A 19846-nucleotide genomic window follows, 5' to 3' on the forward strand; every position below is an offset into this window, starting at 1 on the left:
CGAGTTCTTCTGTCCTTCCATTGCAGGGCGGCACTGGTGTGGGTTTGAGGGGTGTGGGGAAGGATAAGTCACTGCTGAATGTGTGATGAAGCACATGGTTGTCCTGATAGCCACTTTTACAGCTCTTGTTGCTGCTGTGGCCCTGCCTGCTTGGTGCTGAGTGCAGCTGCCCTCCCCAGAGCTCAGGCACTGCTTTAATGCCGTCAGGATTGCACGGCCACTGAGAGCCAGAAAATAGGATTGTGTGGGATGCTGATTCTCCCGAGCTTTTGAGGGCTCTTGTCGGGTACTTCTGTGCCAGTTTGCTTCAGAAAGGGAGGAGCCTTTCTGCTGGGCTCACAGGAAGGGGATGGAAAGGGCCACTGGACTCTGTGCTGGCAGGGATGGGTACTGCTGATGTCAGGAAAGGAGGCAAGAGATAACTGCTAACGTGGGGCTGGAGGAGGCATAACAGGGACTGGGAGACCAGCTTCATCACCAGCCTCATCACCACAAACTAGCCGGGAGCAGGGGAGGCTTGTTCCTCACTTGTGCTGCTGGAGCTCCTGTTTGTTATGCACTGCTCCATGCCCCATGGAGGGATTGCAGCATGTTTTCCAGCCTTGGGCTTGCAGCCTTCAATTACTCTGATTATTTGACTTGTGCAGTTCACGACTGACTGCTTCTGTGCGCCGCTACCCTCCAATCCTGCCACGCTGTGTGGTGCCTGCTTCAAACCAGTGCTGACACCTCATGGTGAACTTTCCAAAGTCATGGAATCATAGAATCAGTCAGGGTTGGAAGGGACCACAAGGGTCAGCCAGTTCCAACCCCCCTGCCATGGCCAGGGACACCCTACCCTAGAGCAGCCTGGTCACAGCCTCAACCAGCCTGGCCTTAAACACCTCCAGCCATGGGGCCTCAACCACCTCCCTGGGCAACCCATTCCAGCCTCTCACCACTCTCATGCTCAACAACTTCCTCCTCACCTGACTCTGAATCTCCCCACCTCCAGCTTTGCTCCATTCCCCCTAGTCCTGGCACTCCCTCACAGCCTCAAAAGTCCCTCCCCAGCTATTTTGGAGGCCCCCTTCAGATACTGGAAGGCCACAATGAGGTCACTTGGGAGGCTCCTCTTCTGCAGACTGCACAGCCCCAACTCTTTCAGTCTGTCCTCACAGCAGAGCTGCTCCAGCCCTCTGAGCATCCTCCTGGCCCTTCTCTGGACACGCTCCAGCATCTCCACATCCCTCTTGGAATGGGGGCTCCAGAACTGGATGCAGTATACCTAGGAAAGGCTTTGGGAACAGGCTCCTGCTGTCCCTATTCCTCTTCAGCCTGAGCAAGAGATGAGGGGAGGGAGTTGTCCGGATAAATGGCCCCATCAGGATGTTTTCCTGATGCTTCAAGTAAACGATGTGGTAGCACTGAGCCATACGAAACCAACCCTCTCCCTGCACCCCACAGAATCCTGGTGGGTCAATTAAAATGTGCATCTTGTCAGATGGCTTTGCTGGATGTGAAATGTTGGGTTTGCTTTCCCCCAGCCCTGAATGGAGTTCACTGCATCTCACAAAGCCACACAGAAATCCCTTCTTCTTGTTGGGTGAAGCGATTATGACACAGAACTAATAACCTACATGTGGTGTGATGTCACCATCCAAGAGTTACAAGTTCAGCCTGAAGAGTTGTAGATGAGCTCTTCAGCAGATAAAGAGACTGTTTTTTTCTTGAAAATGTCAATTGCTAATAAAGAAGATATGGATATGACAGATGAGAGCTGCTGTTGTGCTCTCTGAGAGATGTCAGCAGGTCCTTTCTTGAAGGGCACTGTAGCACTTCTCTTGGTGCCAGAAGGAAAAGGGATCTGCCATTATTTCTGGCTAAGAGCTCTTCTTAACTAGAGTGACTCCCATTCAAGAATTCACCTTTTGGCTGTGCTGATTAAAGGAGGCTGTAGCCAGGTGGGGTTGGTCTCTTCTGCCAGGCAAGCAGCAATAGAACAAGGGAACACAGTCTGAAGCTGTGGCAGGGGAGGTCTAGGCTGGATGTTAGGAGGAAGTTGTTGTCAGAGAGAGTGATTGGCATTGGAATGGGCTGCTCAGGGAGGTGGTGGAGTTGCCGTGCCTGGAGGTGTTGAAGCCAAGCCTGGCTGAGGCACTTAGTGCCATGGTCTGGTTGATTGGAGAGAGCTAGGTGCTAGGTTGGAGTGGCTGATCTTGGAAGTCTCTTCCAACCTGACTGATTCTGTGATACAAGGAAGCTGGCGAGGGACTGTATACAAGGGCTTGATTTTATGATTCTGTGAATTTTAAAATGGGAGAATGATAAAGGAAAAAAAAAAACCCAGCCTTGCTTTCCCTAACGTGCCAGCACAAAAGGGAGAAAAAATAGCCTCCTACTTTTGATCTGTTCCTTTGACTTCCCCAGATTTCCCCAAAAGAATTGGCTGAGATGTTTAAAACTGCTGACAGAGGAATCCCTCTCACACTCAGGAAGTCTGAGAGACTTTTAGAATCATCATAGAATCAACCAGGTCAGGCTGGATGGGGCTCTGAGCAACCTGCTGTAGAGTGAGGTGTCTGTGCCCATGGCAGGGGGGTTGGAACTGGATGATCTTTGAGGTCCCTTCCAACCCTGACAAGTCTACAGTGCCAGGTTCTCTCAGCTCTCCATGGGTGCATTGGTAGAAGGATGGGCCAGTGAGGACCAAGGTCTTCAGGCAGGGATGTGACTGAGGACACAGCTGACAGAAGCTATTTTGGCAACACGGCCTTCATGCTGGAGATGACATGATTCATTTGTGTAAGGGGTAAAGGAGAACACGAAGAGAGTTATAGATGTCTCCAGGGAGAGCAGCTAAATAAATAAATGAGAGCAGATGGATAGAGACATACGAGATCAAAGCTGGAGTCTTCAGGAAGATCATTTTGCTGGAGTTTTTGTCTCTTGTCTCAACCCATATTGTTAAGTCCTGGGAGAGCACTTTGGCAGCTTGGTTTCTTTCCTGAGCTAACCCCTCCAGCCTCGTTCTGACCTCTCCAGACAAGTTGTGACATGTAGTGCCTTTAACCCTCATGCTCATCGAGGTCCTGTTGGGATGGAGCAGCACACACCTAAACCTTGCTCCATGAGGGGGTGCCATGACGTTGGGTGGCTTTGAGGAAATTGCTTGCCATCACATCTTAGTTGTGTCTTTGTAGAAGTAGAGGGAAAGGGGTGGTAATGTGGCTGTGGCTCTTAAAACACACTGTGTGGGCTGCCAGAACCATTAAACAAGAAGGTGTTTTGTAACCAGGCCCACACAGGCTTTTTTAAGTGGTGGGCTTCAGGTCTTTCTTTCTTTCTTTCTTTCTTCTGGTGTGTTTTACACCAACTTAAATGATTGCTTTTTGAAGGAGTTAGATTAAACAATTCAGCAAAGCACTTCAGAATGTATTTGAGTTGCACACAAGGCCACGTTTGAAAGCTTAAATTTACCTCTGTGTTTTAAATGTCTTTCTGGAGCTGGGCTGGCATTAGAGTCTCAGGCAAAGTACCTAAATAGGGGGCCTCCAAGGAGAAAACCTTTTCTCTGGCTATGTCCTTTGCACACTCCCAGATACCATTCCTCAAACATTGTCATGGCCTTTTTTCCAAGAGGAATTAGCTGCAAGGTGCAATGGGGGAAGCAGCTCAAGGGGATACCTAGACCTGAGGTGACTCCAGACATGAATTTAAGGTGCAGCCAAGAGATGTTCAACTGAATTGGTTGGTTTTACTTTGAGGTTCAGTGTGCAACCAAGAGATGTTCAGCTGGATGTGTTGTTTTTCCTTTGGGGTTCAGCATGCAGCTAAGAGATGCTCAACTGGATGTTTTGTGTACTGTGTCCAGTTCTGGGATCCTCAATTCAAGAGAGATGTTGAGGTACTGGAAGGTGTCCAGAGAAGGGCAAGGAAGCTGGTGAGGGGCCTGGAGCACAGCCCTGTGAGGAGAGGCTGAGGGAGCTGGGGGTGTGCAGCCTGGAGAAGAGGAGATTCAGGGCTGACCTCGCTGCTGTCTACAACTCCCTGCAGGGAGGCTGTAGCCAGGTGGGGTTGGTCTCTTCTGCTAGGCAAGCAGCAAGAGAACAAGGGGGCACAGTCTCAAGTTGTGCTGGGGCAGGTCTAGGCTGGCTGTTAGGAGGAAGTTGTTGTCAGAGAGAGTGATTGGCATTGGAATGGGCTGCCCAGGGAGGTGGTGGAGTCACCGTCCCTGAAGGTCTTGAAGCAAAGCCTGGCTGAGGCACTTAGTGCCATGGTCTGGTTGACTGGCCAAGGCTGGGTGCTATGTTGGGCTGGCTGAGCTTGGAGGTCTCTTCCAACCTGCTTGATTCTGTGATTCTTTTTGCATTCTCTATGGCTTTTTGGATGCAGGAGGAATCAGTACCCAGGGTCTGTGTGGGCTTTTGGCCCTGGCCTTCTATAAACCAAGAAAAAAAACATTAGCCTCTGTGTAGCTGAGTTTCTCTATCTGCCAGATAGACAGCAAACCTCTGTAATATCTTTTCAAAGCTGCCTGAGAACTGTTTGTGACAGCCTGTGAAAGTTTGCCATCACTTAGATTGAGCCTACACTCAACTGGACACTGCAGAATACCAGTATATATATGCACACACACATATATATAGACTCCCAGGCTGGGGTTGGGTTCTCCTCTCAGCCACACTGCAACAGATCAGCAGGGACAAATCAAAATGCAAGCCCTGAATTCTCTGCTTTTGCAGCAGGGTTCATTTCCAGGTTGAAAGCAACCTTGGAGCTGTGGGATAAGTTTGTGCTAATTCAAAGGGCTGGGTAGCTCCAGCAGATGAGCTGCAGTGAGGGGGGAGGACTGGATATGTTCTCTGAGTATGCTTTATCTTACAACCTGGTGACTTGATGCAGTGTTTTAGGGAGAAGACAAGGGTTTGGCCAGGCAGGAGAAAGAGCAGGCCATCCTTCAGGGCATCCCCTATTTGAGTTTTATATTGCTGCAAGGTCCACAGAGGTATATTAGGAGCAGCAGCCACAGAATCATAGAATCAACCAGGTTGGAAGAGACCTCCAAGCTCAGCCACTCCAACCTAGCACCCAGCCCTGGCCAATCAACCAGACCATGGCACTAAGTGCCTCAGCCAGGCTTTGCTTCAACACCTCCAGGCACAGCAACTCCACCACCTCCCTGGGCAGCCCATTCCAATGCCAATCACTCTCTCTGACAACAAATTCCTCCTAACATCCACCCTAGACCTTCCCTGGCACAACTTGAGACTGTATCCCCTTGTTCTGTTGCTGCTTGCCTGGCAGAAGAGACCAACCCCCACCTGGCTACAGCCTCCCTTCAGGGACTTGTAGGCAGCAATGAGGTCAGCCCTGAGCCTCCTCTTCTGCAGGCTGCACACCCCCAGCTCCCTCAGCCTCTCCTCACAGGGCTGTGCTCCAGGACCCTCACCAGCTTTGTTGCCCTTCTCTGGACATATTCCAGCACCTCAACATCTCTCCTAACTGAGGAGCCCATAACATGTACTTTCCCAGGGCATGCCAGAGAAAGCAGCCTTTCTACCATGACTTTCACTTGATTTTCCTTGACGCGGTTGACTGAAGAGGAAGAAAAGGGCAGAGGCTGTATAAAAAGCACAAGTATGATGGGCTGACATTTTAAGATCATTCAGAAACGATTCTCCAGAATAAGCATATTGAGCAAGATAAATGGAGAATTCAAAAGGAGAAAAAGAAGAAGAAGGAAAAAAACCCACCAAAAGAAGACAAAACAAAAAATAACAGGGTAGGGGTGGGAGGGGGGGACACAACCAGGGCAAAAAAAAAATGAACTCCAGTGCTGTGCTCGTTGCAAAAAAGCAAGCTCAGAGCCTCCTAGAAGGATGGGCTGGGGTGTGCAGGTGCAGTACATGACTCACCCCACAGCATCTCTGTGCATACGACAGGCACGTGCGCTATAAATATGATCTACACAAGGAGGAACTGTAGAGGGGAATTGACGGCGCTCAAGAATTCTCTCCCAAAAGTACCAGCTGCCAGTCGGGCTGAATTAGATTTCACAGGGGTTTTTGCAATACATGGAATTCACCAGCAAATTACCCTTAAAGAGGGAAAATCAATCATTTGGAGCAGAGATAAGCTGAAGGCGAGGCAGCCTCGGATTGATCCCCGTCTGTGCAGGCGTGTGTGGAATTCAGCAGATAACCTGGGGAGAGCAAGGAAGGAGAAAACTCCTTCGGGAGGGGGAGAGTGGGTAAGGACTGCCACTTAGGATGGACAGAAAGACAGGAGAAAAGGGTGGCCGGTGAGGAGAGGAGGATCTGAAAGGCTGGGAAGGATTTTACCTGGGTGTAGAATCACAGATTGCTTTGTACTGGAAGTGATCATAAAGATCACCTAGTTCCAGCACTACTTGCCATGGGCAGGGACATCTTCCACTAGACCAGGTTGCTCAAGGCCCTGTCCATCATGGCTTTGAACACCTTTAGGGAGTGGGCATCCAAAACCACCATGGGCAACCTCTTCCAGTGTCTCACGACCCTCACTGTAAAGAATTTCTTCCTAGTATCCAGTCTAAATTTCCCCTCTTCCAGCTTAAGATCACTCTTCTTCATCCCATTGCTACATGCCTTTGCAAAAAGTCTCTCCCCAGATTTCTTGTAGGCTCCCTCAGGTACTGGAAGGCCTCTACAAGGTCTCCCCAGAGCCACTGCCTTTCCCTCTTGTATCACCTGTGACCCCAGCGAGGTCTTTAGGGATGCAGAGGAGATGCTCCCATGCCCAGTGAGCCCTCGCAAGGGTTGTACCTGCTGTGGTGCTCAGGCGCTGGGTGGGCAGTGGGTGCTGGGAGGCTGAGCTGTCTGGCTGGGCAGCAGGAGAGAAGGGAGCAACCCTTGGAGAGGCTATTCAAAGCACTTGAGTTAAATGCCTTGAAGTGGGTGGAGAGAATAACCCTCTTTATGCCTTGTGTTTCAAAGGAAGGATTAAGCATTGTTTGTCTCTGACTAGCTAGAACCCAGGCATAAGGCATCCAAGCCCTCCAAAGAGGTGCTAATTGCTATTCGGAATAAAAACTTCGTTTTTAACTCCCCTCCTTCCTCCACCACTCCTGAACTCTCAGCACTTTCTATTCTTCGCAAACTTGCCTAGAATGAGGGATATTAACCACCCCTCAGCTTTTTGTAGGTAATTGCCTGTGCCTAGCAAGTGGCTGAAAGGAAAGATGGCTTTAGGCTGGATTTTGTGCTTCTGGAAATCTGGGCTCTTCCCCTTGGAATGGAGAGCTGCAGCTGAGCTAGAGTAGGGGGAACCAAAGGCAGCTTTGTATATACAGGAGGGTGAGGGGAGACCTCACTCTCTACAACTACCTGAAAGGAGGCTGTAGAGAAATGGGGGTTGGTCTCCTCTCCCAAGAGGAAAAAGGGCTCAGGTCATGCCAGGAGGGATTTAGGTTGAACATTAGGAAAAAATGCCATCCCCAAAAGGGTTGTTAAGACTTGGACCAGGCTGCAGAAGGCAGTGGTGGAATCCCCATCCCTGGAGGGATTTAAATGCCGTGTAGATGTTGTGTTGTGCTGAAGGATGAGGTTTAGTGGTGGACTTGGCAGTGCTGGGTTAATGGTTGGGCTGGATGATCCTAAAGATCTTTTCCAATCTAAACTATTCTATGAAGAGAAGAATATCACAGAATCATAGACTCAAGCAGGTTGGAAGAGACCTCCAAGCTCAGCCAGTCCAATCTAGCACCCAGCCCTGGCCAATCAACCAGACTAAGTGCCTCATCCAGACTTTGCTTCAACACCTCCAGGGATGGTGACTCCACCCCCTCCCTGGGCAGCCCATTCCAATGCCAATCACTCTCTCTGCCAACAACTTCCTCTTAGCATCCAGCCTAGACCTCCCCTGGCACAACTTTGTCCCCTTGTTCTGTTGCTGCTTGCCTGGCAGAAGAGACCAAGCTACACCTGGCTACAGCCTCCCTTCAGATAGTTGTGGACAGCAGTGAGGTCACCCTCGATGATTCCAGACTGCTTTTCCCAAATCTAGCTTATTTTTTGCCAAAAATGGTTGCAGGCCACCAACCTACCTGTGCAGCTCTATGAGTTCAGGGAGTGGTATGGTTGAGGGATGGTTATTTGTTTGGCTAGGGGGTTGAGTTATATTTTTTTTTGCTTTGAGCCTTTGTAGTAGCCACTGGGAAGTGATGCTGAATACTTGCTCCTGCTGGTGGAAGGTTGAATAATTTCTGAAGCGTTTCCATGAGCACTCCCATGAGGAAGGGGATGAGTGGGAGCAGGAGTGATGGAAAAAGGCAGTGGGCAATGCTGGATGAAATACCGGGGGTAAAGCTTATGATTCACTCTCAGTTAAAGTTGGAACAGCTGATGCAGCTGCTCCTGGATTCCCTGATTTTGGATGAACCATGCCCTGTGAGTCTGTGGAGTCTCCATCTCTGGAGGCTTTCAAAACTCACCTGGATATGTTCCTGTATGGCCTGTCCTAAGTGACCCTGATTTGGTCAGGGGCTTGGACTTGATGATCTCTGGAGAGCTCTTCCAGCTCCTACCATTCTGTGATTCTGTGAGCATGTCCTGCAGGTTGGGAGAACAGAATTCACCCACAAAGGGCACATGAGCAGGTCCCACATGGCTCCTGGAACCTCTCGAGGCACACACATACCCACCTCTTGGTATGTCCTGCAGGTTGGGAGAACAGAATTCACCCACAAAGGGCACATGAGCAGATCCCACATGGCTCCTGGAACCTCTCGAGGCACATACATACCCACCTCTTGGTATGTCCTGCAGGTTGGGAGAACAGAATTCACCGACAAAAGGGTGCATGAGCAGGTCCCACGTGGCTCCTGGAACCTCTCGAGGCACACACATACCCACCTCTTGGTATGTCCTGCAGGTTGGGAGAACAGAATTCACCCACAAAGGGCGCATGAGCAGGTCCCACATGGCTCCTGGAACCTCTTGAGGCACACACATACCCACCTCTTGGTATGTCCTGCAGGTTGGGAGAACAGAATTCACCCACAAAGGGCGCATGAGCAGGTCCCACATGGCTCCTGGAACCTCTCAAGGCACACACATACCCACCTCTTGGTATGCCCTGCAGGTTGGGAGAACAGAATTCACCCACAAAGGGTGCATGAGCAGGTCCCACGTGGCTCCTGGAACCTCTCGAGGCACACACATACCCACCTCTTGGTATCTCACAGCCTCACACCTGCCAGTCTATGCTGGGCAAGCTGTGTCCAGGGACCATCTGCCCTCTGCTCCATCCCTCTGGAATTTAGGAGGGCTATCGAGCGCGTGGGGCTGGCAAAGAGGCGCATCACAAATGATCCAAACGTGGAGCGCTGGTGGCAGACCAGTCTGCGGTGTGGCTCACTGGGAAGTCAGGTAGCGGCAGGAGGCTGATGCCGGCGTCGTGGCGGCAGGGACGCGAGGCGGCTCCTGTTACGCGCTCGGAGGGATCCACGCATGAGGAACAAAGTTGTCATTATGGCCAACTGCAGCTCCCATTGGCTTTTAGCTGAATTGACATGAAATTTCCATCAGTCGTGGCACCGGCTACAGCTGGGAGGAGGTTTGGTTGCTGGGAAGGAGGCAGCGGGCAGCAGCAGCAGCAGCCTCAGGCTCTGGTGAGGGCTGGCCCCGCTCGCTGGCACGGGATGAGCGGAGCTGGGAATCGAGTGGCCCCATCCCAGCTCTGTGCAGCAGCAAGCTCCCCTCCGGAGCCCCTTTCTTTATGGCACCATTTGTTTGGGATGTTGGGCGCGTGCAGACGGGTTTATCGTCGCAGGGTTGCTGAGCCTTGGCAGGCTGCTCGCTAATTTATGCCTCTGAAGGAAGGCAAAGGAGCCAATTTGTTTTCTGCAATGAGGAAAACAATCATAGAATCACAGAATCAGTCAGGGTTGGAAGAGACCACAAGGATCATCTAGTTTCAAACCCCTGCCATAGGCAGGGACACCCTACCCTAGAGCAGGCTGCACACAGCCTCATCCAGCCTGGCCTTAAACACCTGCAGCCATGGGGCCTCAACCACCTCCCTGGGCAACCCATTCCAGCCTCTCACCACTCTCATGACCAACAACTTCCTCCTCACAGCCAGTCTCAATCTCCCCACCTCCAGCTTTGCTCCATTCCCCCTAGTCCTGGCACTCTCTCACAGCCTAAAAAGTCCCTCCCCAGCTTTTTGGAGGCCCCCTTCAGATCCTGGAAGGCCACAAGAAGGTCACCTCACAGCCTCCTCTTCTGCAGACTGAACAGCCCCAACTCTTTCAGTCTGTCCTCACAGCAGAGCTGCTGCAGCCCTCTCAGCATCCTCCTGGCCCTTCTCTGGACATGCTCCTGCATCTCCACATCTTTCTTGCAATGGGGGCTCCAGAACTGGATGCAGGACTCCAGGTAAAAGCTCAAGAGGTGCAGAAACTAGTGGGGAAGGGGTTAGAGGTGGGGGGAAATAGCCAGGTAAAGCAGCACCAATAGCCCACCCTTGCTTCCCATGCTCATCCTCAGCACAGCAGAGATGGTGCTCAGCCACGAGCCCACCGCTGCATGCTAGGGCCTTCAGAAGCCCAGAGGGACTGTGTGTCTTTTCCTTCTCCATGAACAGCTTTCAAATCCATTCTTTTTTATTTATTTATTTATTTATTTATTTTCCCTCTGAGTGGCAGGAGCCAGGTAGGGAGTGGTGAGGAAAATGCAAGCAGCTCCCTGTGGCTTCCTCTGGAGCAGGGGAGGGAGGGGGTCCCTAACTGTGAGCCAGGCCGAGGCAGCCCCTTCTGCTGGGCAGCTGATAACAATGTGAATATTCAGATTTGCTTTCAGGCATCCACAGGGGGTTTGCAGGCTCCGGGAACCAGGAGTAAGGAAAGCAGCATGGGGGCAGAAACAAAAAATAGCCGAATAAATATCTAAATGGTAAAGCATCGCAGCCCTCCCGACAGGCAGATGTAGCCCCCTACTCCAGACCTCACATGGGGAGACTGAGGCACCTGAGGGGGCTCCTAATTATAGGGATGGTGGGTATCTGGAAAGCTGATCTCCTTCCTCAGCTGGAAGGGAATTAATCCACCCGACTCTCTCCCAGCAAATACTTGGATCTCTTTTGATGTTTCAACTTTTATCTCGTGCCTTCAACAAAGACACTTCTTTCCAGCATGTGAAAAAATCCCTTCCAATTCAACCACCATGAAAGGTGCTTTTGAGTGCTGAGACAGCACTGGGTCCTGGGACAGTCACTGGGGCTCATCAGCAGAAATTTCTCAGTGAGATGGCTTTTTGTTGCTGGTGGAAAATGGTTGGTTGTTCTAAACTGGCATCTGCAGGATAGAGGCAGAAATAAAGGCTTGGGGAGTGGTTGCCTCCTCCTGCCATGCTCTGGATCCTCCACTCCCTCCCTGCCAGGATGTGCATTGGTGTCAGGGATCATCCCTTACTTATGCCAGGGTTGGCACTTAGAATCATAGAATCAACCAGGTTGGAGACTTCCAAGATCATCCACTCCAACCTAGCACCCAGCCCTGGCCAATCAACCAGACCATGGCACTAAGTGCCTCAGCCAGGCTTTGCTTCAACACCTCCAGGCACAGAGACTCCACCACCTCCCTGGGCAGCCCATTCCAATGCCAATCACTCTCTGACAACAACTTCCTCCTAACAGCCAGCCTAGACCTCCCCTGCCACAACTTCAGACTCTGTCCCCTTGTTCTCTTGCTGCTTGCCTGGCAGAAGAGACCAACCCCACCTGGCTACAGCCTCCCTTCAGGGAGTTGTAGGCAGCAATGAGGTCAGCCCTGAGCCTCCTCTTCTGCAGGCTGCACACCCCCAGCTCCCTCAGCCTCTTCTCACAGGGCTGTGCTCCAGGCCCCTCACCAGCTTTGTTGCCCTTCTCTGGACACCTTCCAGTATCTTAACATCTCTCTTGAATCTCTCTGAGATGGATCCATTTAGCTGACTGTTTTCCTCTGTCCATTATCCACCAGGGGAGTGCTGCTGGGCTTCTGGGGATGTGGGTGCCCTCAAGGCTATCTTCTGTGCTTCCATAGGTGCCTCAGGTGCCTGCTCCTGATGTGAGTGTCTCTGCTGGAGATGTCTAGCTTGCCCTATGCTCAACCTGCTGCCAGTGGATCTCAGAAGGAGGGCCAGAAGAGATTCTGCTCATGTCACTGGCTTTCAGTGGTCACACTCAGACAGCTTTTGCTATTAGTGCCTCTTGGTGCATTTAATTGACTCCTTTTTTTCTGACAGGAGGGAGGTCACTCGAGGAAAATTGAAAACTCAGCTTCTGAACCTTCCTTTCATGTGCTCTCCTAGGCTGTGTTTTGGACTGGGGTGCCATACATGCAGCAAGGGTTCTGAAATGCTGTGGTGTTCCTCCTGCTTTGCCAGCCAAGTCTTGGAAAAGGAGGATATTTCCAGTTCCCAATTTGATCTGCCTTAGTGGAAAGAGTCCTCTATGTGGGGACACATCCACTTTGTCCTCTCCCACATGAAGTGGAGGAATTCCAATGTGTGGTACCCTATGCAGCACAAGGGCTTTTCCCTGCAGCTGTGTGCTGTGCAGCTTCCTCCCAGTGATGCATTCCTTAGTGGAAAGAGGCCATTGTGTGGGAGATGCACATGAGGTGATGGAATGCCAATGTCTGGTACCCTACATAGTGCATGCATCTCTAAACAGCAAAAAAGATTTTCCCTGTAGTTGTGTGACAGGCTGGGGACAGAGTGGTTGGAGAGCAGCCAGGAAGAAAGGGAGCTGGGGGTACTGGTAGATAGTAGCTGAACACGAGCCAGCAGTGTGCCCAGGTGGGCAGGAGAGCCAATGGCATCCTGGGCTGGCTCAGGAAGAGTGTGGCCAGCAGGACAAGGGAGGTTATTCTGGCCCTGTACTCAGCACTGCTCAGGCCACAGCTTGAGTGCTGTGTCCAGTTCTGGGCTCCTCAATTCAAGAGAGATGTTGAGGTGCTGGAAGGTGTCCAGAGAAGGGCAAGGAAGGTGGTGATGGGCCTGGAGCACAGCCCTGTGAGGAGAGGCTGAGGGAGCTGGGGGTGTGCAGCCTGCAGAAGAGGAGGCTCAGGGCTGACCTCACTGCTGTCTACAACTCCCTGCAGGGAGGCTGTAGCCAGGTGGGGTTGGTCTCTTCTGCCAGGCAAGCAGCAACAGAACAAGGGGGCACAGTCTGAAGTTGTGTCAGGGGAGGTCTAGGCTGGATGTTAGGAGGAAGTTGTTGTCAGAGAGAGTGATTGGCATTGGAATGGGCTGTCCAGGGAGGTGGTGGAGGTGCTGTGCCTGGAGGTGTTGAAGCAAAGCCTGTCTGAGGCACTTAGTGCCATGGTCTGGTTGATTGGCCAGGGCTGGGTGCTAGGTTGGAGTGGCTGAGCTTGGAGGTCTCTTCCAACCTGGTTCATTCTATGTGATGCATGGATCTCTAAACAGCAAAAGGGCTTTTCCCTGCAGCTCTGTGCTGTGCAGGTTCCTCCCAGTGATGCATTCCTTTTATGGGCACATGAGTTTTGCACAAAATAAGTGCATGTGAAGAAGAGAGGTCTCTAAACCACAGGCACTGAAGGCCTGGCAAGCACAAATGCTGCAAGGAGTGCTGAAGTTTGGAGCTCAGTTAACCAAACCCAAGCAGAGAATCTTTCTCCTACATCTCTGAGAACTGCATTTGGATGTGTCTGAAGGCAAAACCCTGTGCCCATGCTGCTGGCACTGGCATGTTTGCACCCAGTGCACAGGCTTTGGGGGCAGTCTGTTTTCACTGGTGACCACTGATGAGGAGCAGTGGAACCACTCTGGAACACAGGAAGCTCCACCTCAACTTGAAGAAAATCTTCAGTGTGATGGTAATGAAGCCTTGGAGGAGGCTGCCCACAGAGGTTGTGCACTCTCCTTCTCTTGAGAGTTTCAAAACCCACCTGGATATGCTTCTGTGTGGCCACCCCTAGTTGAACCTGCTTTGGCAGTGGGGCTGGAGTAGATAATCTCCAGAGATCCCATCCAGCCCCTACCATTCTGTGATTCTGTGGGTCATGGTCTGTGGTTCCATGCTCATACACAGGTCCTTTCTTCTTTGTAACTGTCAACCCTTCTCTCTCCCATCCCAGGGACCCAACAGCGTTTTCGAGGTCTACCTGGTGGGCAACAACTCCAACCACTTCATCATCTCCCCCACCTCCATCCAGGGGAAGGCAGACATCCGTGTCCGTGTGGCAGTGCCGTTGGACTTTGAGACCATTCCTCGCTATGAATTTTCAGTAAGGCTGCACCCCTCTGCTCTCTCCTAAGTGACCTAAGGATGACCATTAACCAGGCTTTCTCTCTTCCTCTCCCTGTGAAACTCTGGAGCATTACAAAATGGTCCAAAAATGGAAATAATAATAATAATAAAGGACAAAGAGGAGACAGGGAAGAGGTTTGCTCTTCACCTTCTCTCTCTTTTCTTATCATCCAAACGCTGAGCTGCAAGAGCTTAAGCAGAGCATGCTGCCCCTTGCTATGTCACAGGGTTGTTAAAGCTTTTCACAGCATAAAAACTATGTTTTCAGTACACATATAAGGTACCAAAGCTCTCCCCAGCCTCCTGCTCCAATTTTGTCCCTCTCTCTGCCCAAGCTGTAAATTCTGAAGAAAGGCAAAGCAGGCTCACACCACACCAGTGGTGGTAGTCTGGGCAGAGGGGTTTCCATGCACTGATGGAGAGAAACAAGCAAAAGCCTTCCTACCTGTGCTTCAGGCTGTGGTGGGGTGGCAGGTCCTGATTCTCCAGTTTTCCATGCAGACTGTGGCTGTTCAGGGCAGGTGATGCAAGGTGTTTGGCTCGCCCACGGTCCGAGGTCACTCAGAGACGAGATGAGATGAGATGCTTCTAGGGGTAGAGGGAAAGGACTCTTAATTCTTGAGCATCTGTGGTGGTTTGGCTTCTATCCCGCCCCCCCACACTTTTAAAATGCCCCAGCTAACTCAGATGGGCTCTGGGAATATAAATGAAAGCTATTTATTTACAAGCAGCACAATATACAAGCAGCTATTTACAATATATACAGTTATATACAGAAATATACAAAGGATAAGCAATACAGAAGCACAACTCCCCTCCCAGAAACCTGAGTCCCCAGGAGGGGTTCTCAACCACCCCAGCACCTCCCCCTGCCCCTCTCAACCTTACCCCAATCCTGAGAAAGAATAGAGGTGCAGGTTAACCTCTTGGTTAAGAAGGAAGGTTAGTGGCAGTGAGGTTAATGAGATGTTGCTCAGTCTAAAGCCAAAAGCAGAGTGAGACAAAATGGAGAATGTTACCTAATGTTTACTTCTTGTTCCCATACTTCTCAGTGGGACTGTGAGAGAAGAGACACAACCATGTTTACCTTTCATAGCCAATCATCTACTTTCTCTCACCAAAACATTCCAGCCTGCTTCAAACTAGCACAGCATCTGTGCTTTGATGGTTAGCACTGATCTGCCTCTCCATTGAAGGGGAACAGATAAGCATGCCAAACCTCACAAACAGTGGCTCCAGCCCTCCCCTTTTGCTTCCTTTTTCTGCCCAGCTCTTTGCAAATGAGAGCATCCCAGACCACGTTGGCTTTGCGCGTGTGAAGATTAACCTCATCAACGAGAACGACAACCGCCCTGTTTTCAGCAAGGCCCTCTACAACGTCAGTCTCTTTGAGAACACCACCGTGGGCACCACTGTCCTCCAGGTCCATGTGAGTAGGAGCATCTTGGCTTTTCTTGCTATGCCCTTGACACATGTGTGACTCTGCAGTGCCTCTCAGCAGGGGAGCCTGGTAAGGGAGTGGTGGGAGAAACTGGTGGGCAAGTGGGGTGTAGCCCTCCAATGGGCTCTTGGAGGAGATGCTTTTGACCTCTCCTGGTCTCTGGAAGTGGCACAACCAATTGCCACCACACTGGGAGCTCATCAAGAGCCCTGCACTGAGAGGTCTTATCTGTAAACATCAGCTTCTCTTGCAGATACTGACCCAACAGTTGTGAGCTTGTTTGTCCTCTTCCTGCCTGCGTGAGAGTGTTTCAGTTGTGTGTATGGTGTCTGTCCTGTCGTATATTTGCTGTCGCTCTCTTCTACTTTAAATCTGATGGAGAAAGATGCTTTGGTATCTAATGGACTTGGTTGCTTCATTGACGGGAGTCAACATCTAAAATTTTCTCACTGCCCCATTTAGAACCAGCATTTTCCTCACCCAAATCATGGGCAGTTGAGCCAGTGGAAGGGTGAGGCATGGAAAAAGAGGATGAGTGCATTTAGCAGAGCATGGTGTTAAATGCCTGTCTGCAGAACAGCAGTGCAGCAGAGAGCAGGGCATTTCCATAGCTCTTCTCCTTCCTGGCTGGTTGGTGGAACCACCCAAAATCCCCAGTGAGAAGATACCTCTCCTGGGACAGGAGGGTGATGTCAATCGATGTCAATGCTAGTGTGGGGCACAGCAAGAACCAGAACAAACCCCTGTGCTGAAACACACTCACTGCAGCAGGACCTTGACTGCCTGGACAGATGGGCAGAGTCCAATGGGATGGCGTTCAATAGCTCCAAGTGCAGGGTGCTGTACTTTGGCCACAACAACCCCATGCAGAGATACAGGCTGGGGTCAGAGTGGCTGAGAGCAGCCAGACAGAGAGGGATCTGGGGGTGCTGATTGATGCCCGCCTGAACATGAGCCAGCAGTGTGCCCAGGTGGCCAAGAGAGCCAGTGGCATCCTGGCCTGCATCAGGAGTGGTGTGGCCAGCAGGAGCAGGGAGGTCATTCTGCCCCTGTACTCTGCACTGCTTAGACCACACCTTGAGTACTGTGTTCAGTTCTGGGTCCCCCAGTTTAGGAGGGACATTGAGATGCTGGAGCGTGTCCAGAGAAGGGCAACGAGGCTGGTGAGAGGCCTTGAGCACAGCCCTACGAGGAGAGGCTGAGGGGGCTGGGATTGTTTAGCCTGGAGAAGAGGAGGCTCAGGGGTGACCTTATTGCTGTCTACAACTACCTGAGGGGTGGTTGTGGCCAGGAGGAGGTTGCTCTCTTCTCTCAGGTGGCCAGCACCAGAACGAGAGGACACAGCCTCAGGCTGCACCAGGGGAGATTTAGGCTGGAGGTGAGGAGAAAGTTCTTCACTGAGAGAGTCATTGGACACTGGAATGGGCTGCCCGGGGAGGTGGTGGAGTCGCCGTCCCTGGGGCTGTTCAAGGCAGGATTGGACGTGGCACTTGGTGCCATGGTCTAGCCTTGAGCTCTGTGGTAAAGGGTTGGACTTGATGATCTATGAGGTCTCTTCCAACCTTGGTGGTACTGTGATGCTGTGATACAAACAGGATGCAAAGCTCCTTTGGGATGGGAGACATCGAAGAAGGAAGCATCAAAACTCCTTGCAGGCTTCATGTGTGTTACTAGTGCTGCCGCTAGTCGTAGCTGAATTTGGTGCCATCCCAGCCCTTCCTTCATCCCTGCTGCCCCAGGACACAGTCCCTGGTGCCCCCCAGGCAGGCGCATGCCGATGCAGAGGATGCAAGCCCTGACAAGCGGAGCGGGCGTACGCGCCTGTGCACAAGTGTGTTTACTCTGCAAGCAGATGGTGTGGAGCTGCAGAGTGCCCCCTGAGCGGCTCCCATCTGACAGTTATTAATATTTCAAGCAGCTGTTTAGCTAGTCAGCCCGTCAGACACCAAACAATGAGAGTGTTACTGCCTCTCCTCTTCCCCCAGCTTCCAGCTACGCCAGTGTTTCGGAGGGAAGGCAGAAAACGCCTGGAGTTGAGTCTTCTGTGATAAATCAGAATGGATGCAATTAGAGCTGAAATTCAGATTACCCTCCCAGCTGATCCCAAACTTTTAACAGCTCTCATCAAGTGCCAGCTCCTTCTGCTGCTGCTGTTTGCTGTCAAGATGTAGCCTTCTGCTTGCTTCCACGACACTGCCCCTCTGCACCATGCCTCTCCAACTGTCCCTTGTGCTACAGGCAATAAGTTTGCTTTCCTTCCTTTGTGCTACAGGCAATAAGTTTGCTTTCCTTCCTTTGTGCTACAGGCAATAAGTTTGCTTTCCTTCCTTATAAGTTCCTCTTTTCCACTTGCCTGGGAGCTCCTGATGATTATTCCCCCGAAAGGCTGAGATGGGCTTTTGAAGAAGCCCTCGCCAGCCACGTGGTTGTGTCCAGTGCTTTGTTGGACACTGAATGACACCTTCATGAAAGAGGACTTCTCTTGGCCTCCTTCTTCACTCAGTATTGCAAAATACCTGTTTGTGCCATGCTTTTGGAGTGGAGATGGGTTTCCAAGGTGCTAAGGGTCAGAAAAATGATCCAAGGGCTGGAAGCTCTCTGGTGTGAGGCCAAGCTGAGAGAATTGAGGTTGTTCAGCCTGGATAAGAGAAGGCTTCAAAGAGATCTTGCAGCCACTCAGAACTTAAAGGATACTATGCGATGGCTGGGGAAAGACTTTTCAGCAGGGCTTGCTGTGACAGGACAAGAGGTGATGAGTTTCGACTAAAAGAGGGAGATTTAGACTAGAGAGAAAGAAGAAATGTTTTACACTGAGGAGGGTGAGACCCTGGCTCAGGTTGCCCAGGGAGGTGGTAGAAGCCCTGTCCCTGGAAACATTCCAGGTCAGGTTGTTTGGAGCCCCAAGCAACTTGCTCTAGTTGCAGATGTCCCTGCTGACCACAGCAAGGTTGGACTAGAGAAGCTTTAAAGGTGCTTTCCAACCTAAAGCATTCCATGATTCAATGAGATCAGGAGGCTTGTGAGATCAGCATGAACAGGGCAGTGCATGGGCCAGGTGAGTGGTCACTGAAGGATGATGGATGGCTTCCCACCAGCAGTTGTCAGAGATGGCCAAGCACTGCTGGCAGGGCAGAGCACAACAGTGCCGACAGATCCTTCTTGGCAAGGAAACCCCAGGGGCTGAGGCAATGAGTGATCTGCTGATTTTCTGCCCAGCCTGACATCCTGAGGAAGGAGGAATATTTATTCCCATCAGGCCAGAAGACCCTGGGCACATTGCCTGTCATAGAATCATAGAATCAAGCAGGTTGGAAGAGATCTCCAAGCTCAGCCACTCCAGCCTAGCACCCAGCCCTGGCCAGTCAATCAGACCATGGCACTAAGTGCCTCAGCCAGGCTATTCTTGAACACCTCCAAGCACGGCAACTCCACCACTTCCCTGGGCAGCCCATTCCAATGCCAATCACTCTCTCTGCCAACAACTTCCTCCTAACATCCAGCCTAGACCTCCCCTGCCACAACTTCAGACTGTGTCCCCTTCTTCTGTTGCTGCTTGCCTGGCAGAAGAGACCAACCCCACCTGGCTACAACCTCCCTTCAGGGGATTGTAGACAGCAATGAGGTCAGCCCTGAACCTCCTCTTCTGCAGGCTGCACACCCCCAGCTCCTTCAGCCTCTCCTCACAGGGCTGTGCTCCAGGCCCTTCACCAGCTTCATTGCCCTTCTCTGGACACCTTCCAGCACCTCAACATCTCTCTTGAATTGAGGAGCCCAGAACTGGACACAGCACTCAAGGTGTGGCCTGAGCAGTGCTGAGTACAGGGGCAGAATAACCTCCCTTGTCCTACTGGCCACACTCTTCCCAAGCCAGGCCAGGACTTCCAGCTGTCCTCCCTTGGCTGGGAAAGGAGTTTTTTGCATGATCCAGCAAGAGCAGCAAGGCTGTCCTACCCAAGCATGCTCCACTACCCTGGGAACTAAATTCCTGGCATTGGAGGAGGCTAAGCAGGAAGGTGGTGGAGTCCCCATCCCTAGAGGTGTTTAAGAAATGTGTAGAGATGGCACTTGGGGACATTGTTTAATGATCATGGTGGTGCTAGGTTACCAATTGGACTCAGTGATTTTAGAGGT

The 19846-nt window shown here is 51.4% G+C and overlaps 1 protein-coding gene across 3 annotated transcripts in view; it reads left to right on the forward strand.

Annotated features, from left to right (window-relative positions):
• Positions 1-19846, forward strand: part of CDH23 (cadherin related 23) — a 370794-nt gene that overhangs the window by 229800 nt on the left and 121148 nt on the right. The window contains exons 13-15 of one of the 3 annotated variants that reach the window (XM_064145066.1): positions 14102-14251; positions 15545-15703; positions 17701-17791. In XM_064145066.1, coding sequence (XP_064001136.1) covers positions 14102-14251; positions 15545-15703; positions 17701-17763 — 372 coding nt within the window. In that variant the 3' untranslated portion in view covers positions 17764-17791. Of the gene's footprint in view, positions 1-12043; positions 12111-14101; positions 14252-15544; positions 15704-17700; positions 17792-19846 lie in introns of those variants that run through there. The other 2 variants (XM_064145069.1, XM_064145068.1) reach the window with 2 other exon arrangements.

Source organism: Pogoniulus pusillus, chromosome 6 (genome assembly GCF_015220805.1).
Source record: "Pogoniulus pusillus isolate bPogPus1 chromosome 6, bPogPus1.pri, whole genome shotgun sequence".
Lineage (NCBI taxonomy): Eukaryota > Metazoa > Chordata > Aves > Piciformes > Lybiidae > Pogoniulus > Pogoniulus pusillus.